This window comes from Mirounga angustirostris, unplaced genomic scaffold (genome assembly GCF_029215605.1).
Source record: "Mirounga angustirostris isolate CCGP_5_RB_7025 unplaced genomic scaffold, mMirAng1.0.hap1 SCAF_14, whole genome shotgun sequence".
Taxonomy (NCBI): Eukaryota; Metazoa; Chordata; class Mammalia; order Carnivora; family Phocidae; genus Mirounga; species Mirounga angustirostris.
This window is the reverse complement of record NW_026991722.1, coordinates 48,945,375-48,967,321: the sequence shown is the minus strand read 5'-3', so window position 1 is coordinate 48,967,321 and position 21,947 is coordinate 48,945,375. Positions and strand designations below refer to the sequence as shown.

General features: G+C 41.6%; 1 protein-coding gene across 1 annotated transcript in view; it reads left to right on the top strand.

Annotated features, from left to right (window-relative positions):
* The window catches only part of GREB1L (GREB1 like retinoic acid receptor coactivator), a 270,133-nt gene that overhangs the window by 221,041 nt on the left and 27,145 nt on the right, over positions 1-21,947 (top strand). Inside the window, exons 19-23 of the mRNA XM_045886952.3 lie at positions 744-936; positions 12,576-12,709; positions 15,612-15,951; positions 20,818-20,933; positions 21,482-21,726. Coding sequence (XP_045742908.1) covers positions 744-936; positions 12,576-12,709; positions 15,612-15,951; positions 20,818-20,933; positions 21,482-21,726 — 1,028 coding nt within the window. The remainder of the gene's footprint in view (positions 1-743; positions 937-12,575; positions 12,710-15,611; positions 15,952-20,817; positions 20,934-21,481; positions 21,727-21,947) is intronic.

Here is a 21,947-nt window from a genome sequence, read left to right as displayed (position 1 = left end):
TTCAGTTACTCCTTGTGTTCTATGAGCAAAAATAGCTCAGTGACCTGATATACCTCATCTTTGAAAGTTTGGGGTAATAGCTCTGAGGATGTATATAGGATGTATATCACTCTATATTTAATTCCCCAGGGTACTGAGATTATTTCTTTGACAATAAAAAATATATATGTGGTTTTGAGGCTGCATAGCAACCTGGTACATCCAAATTGAACAGAACTGAAAATGATTCAGGTATAAAAATTTGGGTCATGAGGAGGGAGGGGTTAAGTGGCCCCTGTGTAACCTCCCCATAGTATAACATGCTCAAGGGAGGAAGGAGAGTGACATTAACACAGGGGGGATCCCTCACAGTTTGGGGGCCTCTCTGGGGTACCAGTCGTTGCACAGTTATAAGCATCATGTTTTGATGGAGAAACTCATTCAGATGACCTTTCAGACCAAAGTGATCCATCTCAGCTACAGATTTAGGTATCCTTGGCATGTAGAACTGAGTTACACTTTGAGGCATATCAGAGACAGACTGAAACAGGAAAAAAAAAATCTTCGAGATCTGTCTGAAAGTGATAAGAAGGAGTGTAATTATTGCTCTTTCAAATTAAATGTTGGTTGCTTCTAATCCTGCTCCCAATTAAAAAGGACTAGAAAAATAAAAATGAAAACATTATCTCCATTTTGGTGTCTGCTTCTGTATCTGATCCTTTAAATTAGGAGGTAATAATGTGACTTTCAATATTTCTACACAGTGTCATTTCGGGTTCTTTGTCACATGGTGAACCCAGTCATGGATTGGCTGATAGAGTCATTAACTGCAGAGAAGTCTTGGAAGCTTTCAATCTGCTGGTGCTCCAGGTTAGCTCCTTCCCGTACACACTACAGACCCAACAGTCTCGAATCAGCTCCAGCAATGAGGTTCACTGGATACAGCTGGACAACATGGTGAGTCTCTGTTCTGCTCTCTGATACACCGTCATGTTCTCAGTTCCCCAGGGAGCAGAATCTTATAATAAAATATGGTCATCGCTTTGTAAAATAACACATGACTTCAAAAATTTAACATAAAGCTTTATCTGCCAAAGGTTCCATATAATTATAATTATTATAAGACTAAAAAATTGTGAGTAGTGTCCTATATAAATCTGATTATGTTGTTTTTTAGGTTATCATGCATATACAAAATTATCCATCCTATATAGTTTTCCCCCCAAAAATGTGATATTATCTTATATGGCCACCAATAGCTTGGACTGTCTTTATGCCTTTAAATGATTAATTTCAGGGGCGCCTGGGTGGCTCAGTCGGTTGAGCATCTGCCTTTGGCTCAGGTCTCGATTCCAGGGTCCTGGGATTGAGCCCCACCCCCACCCCCGTGGGGCTCCCTGCTTGGCAGGGAGCTGCTTCTCCCCTCTCCTCCCCCTCATGCTCTCTCTCCCTATCTCTGTCTCTCTCTCTCTCTCAAATAAATAAATAAATAAAATCTTAATAAAATAAATTATTAATATCAATCTGAAATGTGGAAATTTTATTGTCCTTTTGAAGGGCTCCTCTGTCATGTTTCAGTCTTACTGATCTATGACTGTAAGTTATGCTCATGTGCTCCCAGCAACTGGATTTTTTTCTTGTAATCAGTTCTCAGTCTTCTGCTTCTCCCTCTGATCCTCCCCCCTCTCATGCTCTCTCTCTCTCTGTCTCATTCTCTCTCTCAAATAAATAAATAAAATCTTAAAAAAAAAAAAAAGAAACAGGGGATTATGATACTGTTATTTGAAATTACTCAGTAGTAGCACTTAATGTGTTAAGAGCAGCCATCTCAAAGTTGTACATATTCAGGACTGTATGTTTTTTTGGCTCCAACCCCTAACACCTGGAAAATATTTTCCATAACCTATACAGTGTATGATAAATACACTATCCAAGAAAAGAAATGTGTTTCATCAAAAACAATGAAGATTAGCCATTAAGTAATGGATTCTTTGTTTAAAAATATTGAACATAATGGATATTTTTAAATAAACATGTTTAAGTAAAAGATGCCAGATATGTCTTACATAAGAATAACATTTAGGGGCACCTGGGTGGCTCAGTTGTTAAGCGTTTGCCTTCGGCTCAGGTCATGATCCCGGGGTCCTGGGATCTAGCCCCGCATTGGGCTCCCTGCTCGGTGGGGAGCCTGCTTCTCCCCCTCCCTCTCCCCCTCCCTCTGCTGCTCCCCTTGCTTGTGTTCCCTCTCTCACTGTCTGTCAAATAAATAAATAAAATCTTTTTTAAAAAAAGAATGACATTTATTCATTTATCAACCCGGTGCATTTCATTCTGTTATGAAGTACGTAAGTTTCCCCTGACCTGTAGCTCTTATTTTTGAGTATTGGTTTGCTCTTTGCAGTCAAGCAAGCTCAGGTCACTGAATCATGTTGGCATCAACCATGCCTCCCTTGTGAGAACTGTCTCAGTGTGTTCGCTAGCACATAGAGATTGCTTTGAGCTCTCACTTTGTTAGTATCTTCTCTATGCCATCTTCATCAGTTGGATGTCAAATTACAGGTGAGATTAAGAGGCTAGCTCGATTCCTTTGCCTCTAAAGTGTAGGGTGCACCTGAAGGCCACCCAAGTAGTTGCCCTGACATGGAATGGGATTGCCAATAGAACTTATGAAGGGAAAATTTATTTTTTGTTTTTTTAAAGATTTTTATTTATTTGACAGAGACACAGCGAGAGAGGGAACACAAGCAGGGGGAGTGGGAGAGGAAGAAGCAGGCTTCCCACCGAGCAGGGAGCCCGATGCGGGGCTCGATCCCAGGACCCTGAGATCATGACCTGAGCCGAAGGTAGACGCTTAACGACTGAGCCACCCAGGAAAATTTGTTTTTTAAGCCAACAGTTTTCCTATTAAATGTTAGCTTTCAAAATATTGTTGGGGGGAAAGAGAACCATCCTAATTTACCTTGTTGGTGTAGTCTTTTCCAGAAGGGATCACACCAGTGATAGGAAGGACTCATAGCTTCTGCCCTTTACCTTCTCCTGACATGAAATAATAGGGAAATATGCTTAAGATAATTTTCCTTAGAAGTCATTCCTAGGCGCCTGGATGGCTCAGTTGGTTGAGCATCTGCCTCTTGATAATCACGTCATGATCTCAGAGTTGTGAGATCGAGCCCCCACATCACGCTCCACACTCAGCATGGAGTCTGCTTGAGATTCTCTCTCTCTCTCTCTCTCCCTCTGCCCCTCCACCCACTCCTGCTCACTCTCTCTCTTTCTAAAATAAATAAATAAAATCTTTTTTAAAAAGTCATTCCTATGATTATGGTTACTTTTTTAGGCATAATAATGGTACTATGGTTATATTTTTTAAAGCGTTCTTATTTCAGAGGCATCTAGTGAAGTATTTATGAATTAAAGATTTGATACCCAGGATTTAATCAAAATAATTGAGGGGTGGAGAGTTATTATACTCTAATTAAGGTTTTTTTTAAAAAAATCATCACTATGAGGGGCACCTGAGTGGCTCAGTTGTTAAGCATCTGCCTTCGGCTCAGGTCATGATCCCAGGGTCCTGGGATCGAGACCCTCATCGGGCTCCCTGCTTGGCGGGAAGCCTGCTTCTCCCTCTCCCACTCTCCCTGCTTGTGTTCCCTCTCTCACTGTCTCTCTCTGTCAAATAAATAAAAATAAAATCTTTAAAAAAAATCATCACTATGAAATTGAGATCAGCATAGAAAAAAGATAAAAACTTTGAATCTAATTTATAACAACACCCTTACACATTAAGGAAGAATCCTAACCATTAGCCTCCTTTCGTTATCCTGAGACCAATGTCCTCAAAAAGGAAAAATTGAGAAAAGCAGAGTAATTCAATTCAAAAAATACTGAGCACTTGTGGGCTACTGTTAGATCTTCCCAAGAACACACAGAGAGAACTGACTGTTTAAAGGAGAAAGCAAAGTACAAATTAAAGTTACTGTTAATGAAAGTAGAATAACATATACATAGAGAAAACAGTTTGGTGGTTACCAAGGCAGGAGTGGGATGGGTGAAATGGATGAATGGGATCAAAAGGTACAAACTTCCAGTTATAAAATTAATAAGTCCTGGGGATGTCATGTACAGCATGGTGATTATAGTTAATATTGTATGGCATATTTGAAAGTTGCTAAGAGAGTAGATCTTACAAGTTCACATCACCAGAAAAAAAATTATAATATATGGGCTGAGGGACTTACTCTGGTGATCATTTTGCAATATGTATGTAGGCATACCTCATTTTATTGTGTTTTTCTTTATTGCACTTTGCAGATATTTCATTTTTTACAAACTGAAGATTTATGGCAACCCTGTGTCAAGCAAGTCTGTTGGCACCATTTTTCCAATAGCATTGCTCACTTCATGTCTCTGTGTCACATTTTGGTAATTCTCACAATATTTCAAACTTTTTCATTATTATTATGGTGATCTATGATCATTGATCTTTGATGTTACTATTGTAAACACATTAGTAGATTTAGCATTGTGGCACAATGCCACATCCATGTAAGAATGTGAACTAAATAGTATTGACAATGCACTTGGTCATCCAAGAGCTCTGATGGAGATGTACAATGAGGTGAATGTGGTTTTCATGCCTGCTAACACAACACCCATTCTGTAGCCCACGGATCAAGGAGTAACTTCAATTTTCAAGTCCTGTGATTTAAGAAAATACATTTCATAAGGCTATTGTAGCAATAGATAGTGATTCCTCTGATGGATCTGGGCAAAGTTAGTTGAAAACCTTCTGGAAGGAATTCACCATTTCAGGTGATTGAGACGTTCATGATTCATCGGAAGAGGTCAAAATGTCAATATTAGCAGGAGTTTGGAAGAAGTTGATTCCAAAGTTATGGATGACTTTGAAGGGTTTAAGACTTCAGGGGAGGAAGTGCCTACAGATGTGGTGGAAATAACAAGAGACCTAGAATTAGGAGTGGAGCCTGAAGATGGGACTGCATTGCTGCAAGCTCATGATAAAACTGTAACGGATGAGGAGTTGCTTCTTATGGATGAGCACAGAAAGTGGTTTCTTGAGATGGAATCTACTTCTGGTGAAGATGCTGTGAAGATTGTTGAAATGATAACGAAGGATTTAGAATATTACATGAACTTAGTTGGGAAAGAAGTGGCAGGGTTTGAGAGGATTGACTCTAATTTTGAAAGAAGTTCTGTGGGTAAAATGCTATCAAACAGTATCACATGCCACAGAGAAATCATTCATGAAAAGAAGAGTCCATTGATGTGGCAAACTTCATTGTTGTCTTATTTTAAGAGATTGCCACAGCCACCCCTGCCTTCAACAGCCACTGCCCTGATCAGTCAGCAGCCATCAACATCAAGACAAGATCCTCCACCAGCAAAAAGATTATGGTTTGCTGAAAGTTCAGATGATGGTTAGTATTTTTAAGCAATAAAGTATCTTTTAATTAAGGTATGTACATTGTTTTTTTAGACATAATGCTATTGCACACTTAATCACATAACTTTTGAATGTATTGGGAAACCAAACAATTCATTTGACTCATTTTATTGACGACCTGCTGTATTGTAGTGGTCTGGAACCAAACCCTCAAATCTCCAAGGTATCTCTATGCATAAATAGAATCATTATGTTGTACACCTGTTAACTAATGCGATGCTACATGTCAATTACATCTCAATTTTAAAAAAAATCAAGTTGTACACCTTGAATATATACAATTTTTATTTGCAAAAACAAAAACAACGGAGTAGAATAAGACAACTTTAAAAAATCAAAATGCTCTGGGGGTTGAAAGGAGGGAGAAGTCCCACCCATCTGAGAGCACTAGGAAAAGTGACATGGAGAGAGCACGGCAGATGGCATTGCAAGAGTGGAAGGACTGGGCACGGGCACTTCTGGCAGCAAACAGCTTGGGCAGCACCACAGAGGAGGAAACATGGGGATTTTTCAGAGAACACTAAGGGGATGAAAAGAAACCTGGAAATATACAGATAGAGGCTTGCAGTGCCAGGCTGACAAAGTTTACACTTATTACATGGACATTAACAATTTTTTGATAAGGGCATAGTATTATTAAAAATGCAGTTGAGCCTTGAACAACACAGCGGTCAGAAGTACCCACCCCTGTGCAGCTGAAAATTCGCATATAACTTTGACTCCCCCAAAACTTATCTACTAATAGCCTACTGTTGGCTGGAAGCCTTACCAATAACATAAACAGTCAATTAACATCTATTTTGTATATTATATAATTATATACTGTATTCTTACAATAAAGTAAGCTAGAGAAAAGAAAGAGTTAAGGAAATCATAAGGAAAAGAAAATACATTTACAGTACTGTACTGTAAAAAATCTACATATAGGCAGAGCGACTGATGGTCCTGCAGATCTGTCTCTTGCTTCAACAGTGTTTGGACGGAACAGACCCAGGGATGCCCCTTCTTCCAGCCTCCAGACACCCTCCAATCTCTTTTCCAGTTGCAACCTCAGAACCATCTCAGCCATCCTCTGGCTTCAGGACTAGCCATCACCAGTTTTTGAGCTTAAGTCCTTATTGCCAATCAGCCATGAGTTCCCGGATTCATCAGAAAGACCCCATCACGGTGGAGGCCGCCCTCACCTGCCTGGCCAACATGCATCCGCAAGACTCCAATGCCTACCTCTCCCTGGGCTTCTGTTCCAACGTCAGCCATGTGGCTCTGGAGTGCCGAGTCTCTTGAAGATACAAGATCGGCCCGGCAGCCATTCACTCTTCGGGACATGTGGAAGCCCTCTCAAGATGAGTAGGGTAAACCCATGGTCCTGGAGAAAAATCTGAACCAGGGTCTTCTGGATCTGCCTGCTCTGGGTTCTGCCCACACAAACCCCCATCTCTGTGGCTTCCTGGAAAACCACTTCCTAGATGAGGAGGTGAAACTCATCGAGAAGTTGGGCGACTACCTGACTAACCTCTGCAGGCTGGCTGGCCCCCAAGGCTGAGCTGGGTGAGTATCTCTTCCAAAGGCTCACTTTCAAGCAAGATAACTAGGAGCTTCTGGAGCCCAATGGCCCATCTGCATCCCCCTGGGTGTCAGGGCTTCTGCCTGAGCCTCTCCCTGCAGCCACTAGGCAGCTTTTTAACCACCCTGGAGCCCTCCCCCAAGCCCTACACCAAGTGAAAACAATAAAGCTATTTGCACAAAAAAGCAAAAAATAAAAGCAAAAAAAAACCCCTCAAAAACCCCTTATGTAAGTTGGGCCCATGCAGTTCAAACTTGTTGTTCAAGAGTCAATTATATTATCAGAATATACATATTTTATTTTTATACTAACATGGTAAACGTACAACTTAATGAATTTTCACAAACTGAAAGCACCCGTAGAACCAGCACCCAAATGAAGAAATAGAACATTACCACTACCCCAGAAAACAGGCACTGCCCACCAAAGGGTAACACTCTTCTGGCCTCTTACCCCATAGGTTTGGTTTGCCCAGTTTTGAACTTGATATAAATGGAATCATGCAGTATGCACTCTTTTGTATTTGCTTCTTTTGCTCAGCATTGCTTGTGAGATTCTTCTCTATTTTGCATGAGTCATAAAACATTCATATTGCTGTATATAGATTACACTGGGTGACCACCACAATTCACTTATCCATCCCATTCATTTATTTCAAACACTGCTGCTATATACATTCTAGCACATGCCTTTTAGTAGACCCAGGTAGGTATTTTTGTTGGGTGTATATGTGGGAATGAACGCATATGTTCAGCTCTAGGAGATACTGAGAGGCTGCCTTTTAAAGCAGTTCATTCATGATAGAGGTTAAGTCAAAGTGATTAAACATGGGGAGATCAGTCATCTGGCTTTTCTGATAATTCAGGTTCAAATTAACAAATACATAAATCGTGGTCCTAGCCAGAAATAGTAGGGGAGAAATGGTGAATTTTCTAGGATTTCTTTACTGGGGAAAAGAGAACAGTCCGAGATATCTTTGAGGCCCAAGAGGAAGAGTGATCCGTGGAGGGCAGAGGAGGTGGATTTTGAATGCGTTAAGGCTGAGGAGAGTGCACCGATGCAAATGCAAATTTGGAGTTTCTGCTGGGGCTTTATGATGTAGATTTGGAATATTTTGTCAAGAACAAAGATTATAGAAGCAGCTGGTGTGGATAAAATGGTTGAGGAAGGTAAAGAAGAGAACTGCCAAGAGGGTGGTGGCCAAAGACTGATAGGTACAGGCCTTTGGATTTGGCCTCAGGAGTCTTTGGTGACCTTCCAGGGAGCAGAGCATTTGGCTGGCGAGAAGCAAGGACAGCAGCGAGAGGACAGGGAGAGCTGCAGGTGAGGGTCACTGGGAGGGTCGGACTTTGGGAGGAGGGAGATTTTTTTGTTGTTGTTGTTGTTTTGTTTTGTAGGAGAAGGGACATTTTCCCAAAAGACATAATGATTCAGTATGATTTGTGATTCTTGGGACACCATGTTTCTTTCAAGTAACATCATTCAGAGCTTTGTAAAACACATTTTAAAGGGGGTCCCATTGACATCTATTACAAGGTTTATAATACTTAGAAAACTACAGTTACAGTTTAATGCAAACCTAACAAATTGGGTTAAGTATTCACATTTAATTCTTATTTTTAGTATATCTAGTTCTTAATCTATAAAGTCTTTATAGATTACTAAAAAAAGTACTGACGCCAAAAAATACTGGCCTCCAGTACAGGCCATCTGTTCAATAACCCACCCCGTAACTTTGCTAAGAGAGAGAAATTAAAATGAGGACAGGTGGATGCATCCTACCCAGTGAGTGAAAATGCTACATCAGGAAAAACAGCGGGCTTGGAGGAGGATTTTGTATTTTCCCAAAGAAACAGGACAGGATGAGAAAGCCTTTCCACTCTCTCTGTACCGGTAATCCACATAAGGAGAGAAACCCAGATGAATGACTTTTTTTCATCCTGAAATGACTTACTTGACACAATTATCCAGAAGGAAGGGAGCAAACAAACAAAAAAAGGCTTCCAAGCCTCCAAAATAGATGCCCCTCGCTGTACCCTCTAAGGCTCCACTGTTTACAGGATATACTGTGGTCCTCTAGCGTATTTACTCTCAAAAAAGATCCTGTTAAAACAAGCAGGAATAACTGGTTGCGGGGGGGGGGGGGGCACAAAAAAAATGAAAAGCTGCCAATTAAATAAATGCTTTATCTTCTGTCTTATGGACCTTATAAATCACACAGTTGCTTATCTGTTTTTCTGAGTTACTAAAAAAGCTCAGAAACAAAATGTGCAAAACCTTCTTGTGTGCATTTTTGAGAGCACTAGCTTCATCCCTGGCCCAATCTTATTTGTCTTACCCTTGCTTCTTCTTCCTCTGATTGCTTACTTTATTTTTAACTTATGTTTTAAGCTATTGTATTACCTTTATGAAATGAGTTGGAGAGTGTTTAAAGAAAAATGTCAATACATAATATAACAAATAAAAGTAAGACTAAAACACATAGGACACATGACAGCTAGGAGAAATGACTGGGAAAAATTAAAGTAGAAAAGAGGAAAGAAAACTTTAAAAAAAAAAAGCAAATGCTTTTTTTTGATGAACTCAAAAAGCTTACTTAATATTCTGGGGGCTATTTATATTTAAAGACAGCTTGTCACACATCGCAGGATCCTCTCAGGGAAATTTTGTGTCACATCCCAAAATATTCATGTCATATAATGACTGAGTCATCAAGAAGGAGGATGGGGCGCCTGGGTGGCTCAGTCGTTAAGCGTCTGCCTTCGGCTCAGGTCATGGTCTCAGGGCCCTGGGATCCAGCTCTGCATCGGGCTCCCTGCTTGGCGGGAAGCCTGCTTCTCCCTCTCCCACTCTCCCTGCTTGCATTCCCTCTCTCACTGTGTCTCTGTCAAATAAATAAAATCTTTAAAAAAAAAAAAAAAGGGATGGGGCGCCTGGGTGGCTCAGTTGGTTGAGCGACTGCCTTCGGCTCAGGTCATGATCCTGGAGTCCCGGGATCGAGTTCCGCGTCGGGCTCCCTGCTCGGCAGGGAGACTGCTTCTCCCTCTGACCCTCCTCCCTCTCATGCTCTCTGTCTCTCATTCTCTCTGTCTCAAATAAATAAATAAAAATTAAAAAAAAAAAAGGGAGGATAAATACAGTGAATTCTGCTTATGAAGGCAGAAAAGTATAGATTCCATTTCTAAATAAATATTTTTTATAAAAGAATAAGCTTTTCTGAATTACCATCATTAGATGATGTCAGAGAAGTTTTTTGTAATAAGAGTTTTTGAGTTTGTTGATCTCCAGAGAGTTCTATAGATAAGTATCAGTATAGAGAGCTGCTCTATGAGGGAAAAGTCTGACCAGTGACTGTACCAGCCTAAAAATGTTATTCCTCAGAAGATGCCTGAACAAAGCAAAGAGAAAACAAACCATCTGTGTAGTTACCATCTGCCTTAAGAAAGCACGTCAACATGGGGTGCTTGGGTGGCTCAGTTAAGCATCTAACTCTTGATTTCAGCTCAGGTCATGATTTCAGTGTTGTGAGATCGAGCCCCATGTCAGGCTCTGTGCTGGATGTGGAGTCTGCTTAAGATTCTCTCTCCCTCTGCCCCTCCTGCCCTCCCTCTCTAAACAACAACAACAACAACAACAACAAATAAAACATGTCAACATTAACCACATATTAAAGTTCATTTGAAGGGAAAAGAAATTTTGGTTTTGCCCCAGAGATAACTGTAGATACCAGGTTATATAATGAAACAAAATTTTTTCAGCTTCATTGAGGTATAATTGACATTAAATTATGACATTTATTTTAATAGTTATTTTATGTATTTTTAATTAAAGTATAATTAACATACAGTGTTATGTTAGTTTCAGATGTACAACATCATGTTTCAACAATTCAAAAATTACTCACTGTTCACCATGTGTAGTGACCGTCTGTTACCAAGCAACCTTATTACAAGATTATTGACTATATTCCCTATGCTGTACTTTTCATCTCTGTGACTTACTTATTTTGTAACTGGAAGTTTGTATCGCTTAATCCCTTTAATCTACTTCACCCACCCTTCCATTCCCCTCCCCTCTGACAACCACCAGTTTGCTTGCTTACTTGATATATTTATTTTTGCTCTCTATATTTAACAGTCTGTTTTTTGTCTGTTTGTTCATTTATTTTGTTTTTTAGATTCCACATGTGTGAAATCATATGGCATTTGTCTTTCTCTGTGTGACTTATCTCACTTAGCCTTATACCCTCTAGTTCCATCAATGTTGTTGCAAATGGCCAAGCCTCATCTTTTTATGTTTTTTTAAGTTTTTATTTTCATTCCAGTTAGTTAACCTACAGTGTTATATTAGTTTCAGGTGTCCAATATAGTGATTTAATGCTTTCATACATCACCCTGTCCTCATCACCACTAGTGCCCTCCTTAATCCCCATCCCCTATTTCCCCCACCCCCCACTCCTGGCAACCACTATTCTACTTTCTGCTTCTATGAGTTTGACGATTTTTTTTTTTTAAGATTCCTCATATGAGTGAAACCATGCAGTATTTGTCTTTCTCTCTCTAACTGATTTCACTTAGCATAATGTCCTCAAGGTCCATCTACATTGTCACAAATGGCAGGATTTCCTTCTTTCTCGTGGCTGAATAATATTCCATTGTGTGGACATATACATATACATACTACATCTTCTTTATCTGTTCGTCCGTTGACAGACACTTGGTTGCTTCCATTTCCTGGCTATTGTGACTAATGCTCAATGAACATGGGAGTGCATTTATCTCTTCTATATCCTATTTGCATTTCCTTTGGATAAATACCCAGAAGTGGAATTACTGGATTAATTTTTAATTTTTTTGAGGGACCTCCATATTGTTTCCCACAGTGGCTGTACCAATTTACTCTCCCACCAACAAAGCATGAGGGCTCACTTCTCTCCACATCCTTGCCAACATTTGTTATCTTTTTTCCTTTCGAGAGCAGCCATTCTAACAGGTGTGAGGTCGGTGGCTGGCTCAGTCATTGGAGCATGTGACTCCTGATCTTGGGGTCGTAAATTCAAGTTCACATAGGGCCTAGATATTACTTTAAAAAAAATTTAACAGGTGTTTGGGTGATATCCCATTATAATAGTCACCATCTTGTACATTAGATCCTTATTCTGATTTGCATTTCCCTGATGATTAGCGTTCTTGAGTACATGTCCATGTACCTGGTGGCCATTTGTATGTCTTCTTTAGAAAAATGTCTGTTCAGTTCCTCAATCTGTTTTTGATTGTTTGGATTTTTTGCTGTTGAGTTATGTGAGTTTTTAAAAAATACATTTTGGATATCAACCCCTTATCAGATATATGATTTGCAAATATTTCCCCTGTACTATAGGTTGTCTTTTCATTTTGTTGAGGCTTCTTTTGCTGTGCAGAAACTTTTTAGTTTGATGTAGTACCACTTGTTTATTCACAACTTTTTCACCTTCTCACAAATAACATATTGCAGGGATTTTCCCCCACTCCTAGAAAATAAGACACATTGTATCCTCTCCTCACTGGGTTTGGCTCTGTTTTGAATCAGGAGGACATGAGCTGCCAGGAGAAGCTGTATTTTGGCTTGAATGAATACAGTAAGTCTCTACAGTGGGGCATCACAAGCCCCCTTCTGAGATGTGATGAGACTTTTGAAAAAATGGTGAACACGCTCTTGGAAAGGTAAGTAAGGACCTTCAGCTTTTACTTTAGCTGTACTTGTGTGTCTAAAATAGCCAAAAGTCTCTTGAGTCACTGTCACAGGGAGTTCTGTGGAGCTCCAGCTGTGCAGATGACATGCAAAGGCAGAATAAGAATAGCCTCTCCTAAGATGACCTTTTACTCATAGAGGTTTTCTGTGATCATCCAAGACTAACAAAGGAAACTAGCGACCCAGAGTGGGACTTAGAACCACCTGCCATGCTCTGAATCATCTCCCAAGCATGCTTTACTGCTACCACCAGGGGATTAGATGGACAGAGGAATTTGCTGATTAAAGACCCTTTCTCTGAGGGGTGGCCTCCCCCACCATATGCCCTACACTTCTTTTTCTCTTTTCCCCTCTATCCACCACAGGCAAGTACCCTTAGATGACTCAGTAAAAACTGAACTTTACTATGAGAGATTTGGAGTGTAGACTGGAGAAAATTAGGAGTGATTAGATCACTGAAGTGAGTTCAGTTCCTTCCTAATGTGCCTCCTCCAGTGCCTGACCTTGGAAGATAAAGATCATAACTTTTCTGTCTCCTCTGCTTTCTTTTTATTCTCCAAGTTCTGGTCAAACTCCAAGAGAGTAAAGGGTTTTCCTGTTTTTTCTCTTTGATCTTGAAGCATAGACTCAAAGCGTCACAGAGGCATTGGAATTTACGTAACCTGGTAGAGGGCCCTCCCTGCCCTCGGCTGCAATAGTCTGTCTGACCTTCCAGTGATGGGGGCAGGTGGACTCTTTTTGATGAGGCACATTCTAATTTTTAGTAGCTCTTGTTCTTCAAATTGGCTCCAATTAACCATGAACCACCTATTTAACAATCTGTTCTATAACTTTGCTAAGAAAAAAGAAAGAGAAATAAAAATGCGGATGGGTGGCTGTATCCTACCAGTGAGTTATTATGCTGCACCAACAAAAGGAGAAGCCTCAGAGTAGGATTTTATATTTTTGCAGCTGTTGGATTTAAGAAGACTTAACGGACACTGTGACATTAATCCTTCCACAGCACATGTGATCTTAACGTTTCCAAAATCACCCCATGAGTCTCCCTTTTAAGTGTTTCCCACCCACCTGCTGCATCCACCAGCTTGGAACGTTCCCTCCCTTCTGATAGCATCATTCAGAGTCAATCCTGTTAACTTCTCTTACAACTTTGGTAATACTTACAACAAACAATTACAGTTCAGTGCAAACAGAACAGGTTGTGAAGACTGTTGCCTTCTAAATTCATACTTCTTTCAGAGTGTGAGATCTAAATGCCTGTAGATCAAAGTTACCATGTGTTCTAACTTTGGCTTACCTACCTGACCCATCAAAAAACATTAACGCTTTAAACAAGGATCTTGTGTGCTCACTTCTTCCAGCCCAGTCACTCAAGCTAGTTATAGCTGTGATTTACTGAGCGTTTGAAGAACCTGGCCCAGGATTGAGTGAACTGAAGGATTTCTTCACTTTTCCCCAACCTACTAAATCCTTGCAATGCAAGGAGACATTATCAGAGAACTGAATGAGTCCAGACCCAGCTCTGTCCCTGACCAGTTGCATGATCTTGGGCAGGTAGCCAGGTTTCTCTCAGCCACTTAACTCACTCTCCTTCTGGTAGGAGCGGGAGTGGTCAAAACCAGAGCATCCACAGTCCTTTCCAACTCTGAAGTACTTCAAAACCATGCTATTCATTTGATGACCCCAACTGTTATTTGACCCTGGGCTTCTCTGTGCAAGGCTGGCAGACCACTTGTTTTACTTTAAATAGAATTATAAAGTGGAACAAAGGCGAACCACCCCATGGCCTACCCAGCTGCTAGGCGGCTGCCTGTGCTACCAGCTGGCAACCAGAAAGAAAGTTCACAGGCTCATCCTCATTTTGCCAGCCCCTCTTTTCTTGACCAGCACCTCCTTGTGTCTGCAAAGGGGTCCTCTTTGCCCATTTGTACTCACTTTGCCAGCAGGCCTGGCTTTCTGAGGAGTAAGTCATAAATAATTCATAAACAAATTTTCTGCCTGCTCTGTAGCTGTAAAAAGTGCCAATTTGAACAAAGTGATCCTCTTACTTGGCAGTCCAGGCAGGGTGGGGGTGGAGTACCAATGGGTGTTGGGATGAGGGAAGGACACCCCTATTTGCCAGGCTCCCTGGACTAAGCAGGGCTCGGGTGTTAGGAGGCTACACCACTAGGGGGTGCTATTTCTCCAGTCAGCTCCAAGTTTTCTCTGGCACCAAGGCACATTTTATGGGAAGATACAGTTGCTATCTGTGGGGCTACCATCAAATTAGTAATTAATAGTAATAATAATTATTATTTTTCTGTCTGATACTTTGCAAACATGATACTAATGTCTCAATTTTCTTTACTGTGGTTTTAAATATCAGAGAAATAAGCTGACAACACCACCATTCTAACTCAGTGCCACCAGTAAGAGGTTAGGATCCAGGGATGATCCATTATGACTCTGTCAACAAATAACCTGACTAGATCAGTGCTTCTCAGAAGTTAATGTGCATACAAATCACCTGGGGGGTCTTGTCAGGCTGTGAGTTCTGATTCAGGTATCTGGGGTGGGGGAATTTGGCATTTCTAACAGGCTCCCAAGTGGTGCTGCTACTGGACCACAGACCACACTCAGAGAAGCTAGGGTCGCTAGACCATCCCTAAACCTCTTTAACTTGCTGTACGTACCCCAACAGTTTCTGACTCACAGGCGTTGAAGGCTCCACTTCTCCTTCTAGCGATGTAGGCTCCAAGGTCATACCTAGGGCTCCAGCCCACCACTGGTCGGTAACCCCTTCCCACCATGCTGGGTCTGCATTCCTCCCACAGAGACCTTACCGTGCCAGCTGGTCCTGCTGCCCAAGTTCTAGCTCCCTGTGTTCTGTTGAAGGTACCCCAGGCTGCACAGCATGGTCGTCCGCTGCTACCTTCTCATCCAGCAGTACTCAGAGGCTCTGATGGCTCTCACCACCATGGCGGCCCTCCGAGACCACAGCACACCGGAAACACTCAGCATTATGGATGACCTCATCAGCTCCCCAGGAAAGACGAGAAGTGGGAGGGGACACATGCTCATTATCAGGGTGCCCTCCGTGCAGTTGGCAATGTTAGCCAAGGAGCGGCTGCAGGAGGTGCGCGACAAGCTGGGGCTGCAGTACCGCTTTGAGATCATCCTCGGGAACCCCGCCTCTGAACTCAGTGTCGCAACGCACTTTGTGGCGCGATTAAAGGTTAGCAATGGTCGGACAGCTCTCCTTTGAAATATCATCTGTTTCTGTTTTCTAGGAACCCCACCTAGGTGGCTCGGAGGCCTGAGTTTAGTAGAGTTTTGCACATGTGTTGATTTGATCTTCGTGACAGTGTTAAGGCTAAACCAAGGGACATGTACACTTCCCTAATTGGAGCCGGTTTATTAAGATTCTGTCGAGCCCCCTTTTTAGCATGTGCGTGCAGTTGGTCTTCCATGCCTTCCAACTGCAGGTGCAAAAATGAGATGACCCAATTTGACCCCATGTTTATTGACCTTGTTCAAGATGCATCTAGCCCACGGCCATCTGTTTTCTCAGAAAGAAAGGTAAGTTGTTCTCTCAGACCTCTGTGGGTTCGCCTTTAAGTGACATCAATTCATTAATTCTTTTCTGTCTACCTAGCCTGTCAGCTCAGGTCTAGAGTCAGTAGGTAAAGTATTCTGTTTTATCTTTAGAACTCATATAGAGCTATTCCCCACCCTCTTGCATGTGGATTCTTCAACCCTTTGTTGTTTCATTGAACTCGCTTTGACGCCCAGCTCTGAGGCTTGCTGGTCTGACTTCTCCAAGCCTACTGCAGAGGGATTAGTGCATGAGCACGGGTCAACCCCCTCGCATGGCCAGTGGGACTGCTTGCCCTTAACCCCTCCTGGTAGGCATGGAGGGGACAGGCAGAATTCCTAAATCAACTCACCTAACTCCCTACTTTATGCCCTGCTCAGGTTTTTCTGGGGACTTTTATAATCTAATGTGTCCTAGCCATTAGGAAGCATATAATAAAATAACTGCATATATAGGTATGATACCAAGCTAAGTAGTGGATGTCTGAGCTAGACCAGCATGGTATCTGTACCCTGCACACTAAATACTGAGCTAAATTGGGTTAAGAAAAATCTAGTTTGGGACGCCTGGGTGGCTCAGTTAAGTGTCTGCCTTCAGCTCAGGTCATGATCCTGGGGTCCTGGGATTGAGTCCCACATTGGGCTCCTTGCTCAGCGGGGAGCCTGCTTCTCCCTCTCCCTCTGCCTGCCTGCCGCTCCCCCTGCTCATGCTCGCTCTCTCTGTCTCTGACAAATAAATAAATAAAATCTTTTTTAAAGATTTTTTAAAAATTTTTATTTATTTGACAGAGAGACAGAGAGAAGGAACACAAGCAGAGGGAGAGGGAGAGGGAGAGGGAGAAGCAGGCTTCCCGTGAAGCAGGGAGCCCGATGCGGGGCTCGATCCCAGGATGCTGAGATCATGACCTGAGCCGAAGGCAGACGCCCAATGACTGAGCCACCCAGGCACCCCAATAAAATCTTTTTTAAAAAAAGAAAAGAAAAATCTATTTTGGCACAAATTTTATGAAAAGAAAGCACATAGTCTTGGGCAATTCTCATTTTCACCCTGGGTTGCAGTTTCCCACCTGCAAAATGAGAGAGTTGGACTGTATGATCTCAGCTCTAATTTGAGAATGTTATTCACTGTTCATAAAGCATTTTGCAAACATAAACCTTTTTATTGTATTCTATTAGCTTAACCTAAATGGGATAATCCCAAAATGCAAACAAAATACATTAGATTGATAAGCAACTGGAACAAATAAATCTGTCTAAAAATAGAAACCCTATATTTAGTGGAAGTTGAAACATTTATATTTTATATGTAATATAATGTTCACAATTTTATAGTTATAGACCACATAACTGTAAGATTTCTAGGATGAATAACAAATGAGAGTCCTGAAACTCTTCTTACAGTATAATTCATTGAGACGTATGTCTTGAGACAATTTGAATGATACTAATGATTGAAGAATCTGGAAAGGCAAATAATCTGCAGGAGATGGTTGAAGAGGATGTGAGGCTGCAGAATCTTCTCTGGGTCTCCATGACACTGATCAAGTGTAGCTACCTATAGTTGAGGTCATTCGTTGAGAGTCTTCAAAAGTGCCAGTCACTAAGTCAGTATAAATCAGCTGGTCCTAAATAATTCACCCCTCTGGGCCATAGGTTGAAAACCACAATCAAGACTTGAGGTTCTTTTTTTTTTAACTTTTTCTTAAGTAATCTCTATACCCCGAGTGGGGCTTGAACCCACAACCCCAAGATCAAGAGTCCTAACTGGCTGCTAGCACATCAGAATCACCTTCAGGGCCTTTAGACAGCAGTGGTTCTGTGAGCCCTGAGAACATGCCATACATGAAGGGGGGTCCAAGTAATTCTCAGAACAATTATATCTCAATTTGTATGAGTAGCTGCCAGGCACTGACCACACAAAAGAGATTTCCATATTGTCAAAACCACTGGATCACATCAATCCATCCTGTGTATACTCTTTGTGTGGAAGTAAAAATACAAAATCCCATTGAAATGGTCACATCCTAAGCAAGACTGCCACTTGCCAGATGGTTTCTGCTTCACATGTTTTCTTTTTCTTTTTCTTTCTTTCTTCCTTCCTTCCTTTCTTTTTAAGATTTACTTATTTGAGAGAGAGAGAACGGGAGCAAGGTGAGGGGCAGAAGAAGAGGGAGAGAGAGAATCCTCAAGCAGACTCCTCACTGAGTGCTGAATTTGACCTGGGGCTTGATCCCACAACCCTGAGATCATGAGCTGAGCCAAAATCAAGAGTCAGACACCTAACCAACTGAGCCACCCAGGCACCCCTTCATGTTTATCTCTAAGTTACCAACCTCCCTTACCACTATCAGGATGGCATGGGTGGGTAGATGTGCCTTTTATCTGTAGTCTTGGGTAACATCCTCTGCCTCTTCTTTCATTGGATGGCCTTATTTTCCCTCTAATTATCCTGCTATGTGTTGTAATTGACTTATAAGTGATGACAAGCATTCTGGAAGGATACCAGGCTTAAATCTAAATAAATCGGTTCCTCCAGAAGGCCTGTGAAGTTTCATCAAATTTCCTTGGCCATGAGCCCCATTTTGTCCTTGAACTCAGTGCCCACCCCGTCTTTTGTGTTGTTTTAAATGCTCTGCAGTGAAATCATCCTGAGGGCATGGTCAGTCCATTGAAGAACTGTGGCCATCATTCATCAGAATAGAAAAGCATGTTGTAGTGGTTTGGCTAGCTCTGATTGGTCAAGAGTAAAAGCAAGATTTCTTTAATAATCTTTTAAAAATAAATCTTTTTGTAGAGTAAAACATAATATCCCTTATACCATCATTATAACGACCTCATTATTTATGGAACCATGACCAATGGATGGTTTCTGGGAGATAAAATCCATTCAGGGAGAACCTCAGTGTCAGGGACATCATGAGTCCAATGCAAAATTATATAAGTAAAATGGTTCCTGTTCCCAGAATTGTTTACTCTAAATCAAAGTGTTATTATATTCACTTTGACATGACAATGTATGGAAAACTGAATTTTTGTAGGTACCTTTCTTCTAAAATTTAAACAAATATTTTTGATAGATTTTTTTTTTCTAAAGTAGGCTCCACACCCAGCCCAAGGCAGGGCTTGAACTCATGGCCCTGAGATCAAGACCTGAGCGGAAATCAAGAGTCAGATGTTTAACCCAGTGAGCCACCCTGGATAGATTGATTTTCTAAGACAAAAAAAAAGTCTCTCAAATTTGTAAACAGCTAAATAGATCCATTGATTTCCCTTTGGTATACAAACATATGATAAAAAAAAAACAACAACCTGGGCAATAAGGTTAGAGTGCTTCCCATTTTACAAATTATATACATTTTATTCGAATAATTGTGGGCATATTTATTTCTAAAGGCTGTTTTATCTAGACACCAACAAATCATTAATCAAACCCTATGACATTATTTCTTGCCTATTAGATTTTTTTCCCATTTTGTGTTTAGCAAAAGAAGTACCTATTTTAAAATAAAGTGTATGTATTACTTAACACCTCTTACTCTTTGTTCCCTAAAGCATTATCAGAAACATCAGTTTATTTCCTAGAGTAACTCCTGCTGCGAAGCTGTTATGAGCATAGTTAGATGCTAGACACTTTATAAAAAGTAGTAGAAACCACCTTATCTACTTAAGACATAGTCTATTTTCTTTCTGCTCTAAAATCTATAAGATCTTTTCACTTTTGAACATCTTTCAAGTTGGTGGGATTTTTTTTTTCTTCGCACTGATTGGCTGTTCCATTTATTAAAGATATACATACACGTGTATATATGTGTTAATCTAGATCGTAAGTTGATGCTTCATAGATTATTTGTGAAACCATAAGCTAATTGCTTTACTCTTCTAAGTAAGGGACAGGGTTGTTTTGTTTTTTTTTGTTTTTTATTGGTCCAGATTTGGTTATATTTTTCGCTTTCTTGAGAGAGACTTTTGAGAGCCCCAAGCCAATTATTACTTGTCACTTATTTTGAAAGTCAATATAGAAAGAAAGAGGGGAAATAGCCATCAAGGGTAACTAACTTCATGATTTTCTTGGTGAAAATGTCTGTCTTCATGGAGTCTTGTTGAGATGCTTTTATTAGTCATTCATAACTGAAACTGTCTTTTTCTGTCAGTCCGTCCCGAGAGTCTGTCCATTACATGAAGAAAGTGTATTTGAGAGCCTTGAGTCAGGTAGTTTAACCAGGGTTGTTCACCTTGTATGCTGCTTTGGCCTGCGTGGCTACTGCAGGATGTACACCAGGTCTCCTGTTTTATCCTATTGAGATAAAACAGAAGGCCACATTCTTCTAGAGTGCTTTGTTACGCTTTTTAGTAACAATTTAGTACACACACACACACACCCACACCCACACACACTGGAGGTCATTTGGAAGCACAAAGGCATCTAAAATCTGGACCTAGAAACTTTTTAAGAAGTGGAAACTTAAATAAGGGGTTTTAATTTTATCATGTGGGTCCCTTTCTACAGACCTGGAGAGGAAATGAACTGGAAGAGTGGACCCCTCGGACATACCAGGATTTAGAAGGTCTTCCTTGTATTGTGATACTAACTGGCAAAGACCCTCTTGGAGAAACCTTTCCCAGGTACGATGTGAACGGTCAGTTCCCATTCTCCATTAGTTGCCCAGCTAAGCTGATGGCTCAAACTTGGCTGACACTTAGCCATTTTCATTCACTGGGCAAGGCGGAAGAGAATCGCTTCCCTCGGAGAGAAAAGACACACACCCTTCCTTGACCCTTTGTTTTGACTTTCCAGAGATTGCCTAGCATTTGGGCAAATGGAAGGTAGCCACAGTGAGAAGTTCTCTGCATGGAAGCAGGGCTGCCAGAGAGGCAGGGAGGGAAAGCATCTGCCCCAAACTGGGATTTTGTTATTTGGATGAAGTGTCTCTTCATCTGCTGTTCCCACGCCCGTTAAGGGCCCAGGGCCTGGGGACAGGAAGGCGGCAACGCCAGCAATGACAGCACGAGCCGCATGCTTCCTGGGTGTCAGGCATTGCCGCAGACGCCTTCCCTGCACCATCCGTGCGTTCCGTACAAGCCCATGAGCCAGGCTCTGCTGTTCTAGTCTGTCCTTGGGGAGGAGGAAGTGGCCAGATGGACTCACCCAAAACATCATGACTTACATGCAGGTCTTTGAAGTACTGTGACCTCCGGCTCATCGACTCAAGCTATTTAACTCGCACAGCCTTGGAGCAGGAGGTGGGTCTGGCATGCTGCTATGTCTCCAAAGAGGTCATCCGGGGCCCCGCAGTTGCCCTGGACCTCAGCGGGAAGGAGCAGGAGAGAGCCTCCGCCAGTGAGAACGATGCCGAGGAGCTGCTGGTCGACCTGGAGAGGCCACAGAGCAACGGCAGTGCTGTCACTGGAACCTCGGGTCAGTGCTTGCTTGCTGTCTGCGGGGGCGGCGGGCTGGGGGGAGGGGGAGGCCTGTACTCATACCCCTCAAGCATGTCAGAGGAGCCTTCGGTGGCTCGGGCATCCGGTCCAGACCTCGGGTCCCCAGGAGAGATACTTGGAAAACATAACTGTTGAACAGCCACAGAATACTTCTCGGGGTAAACATTTAATGAAGAGCTTGGTAATAAGCTAACTATA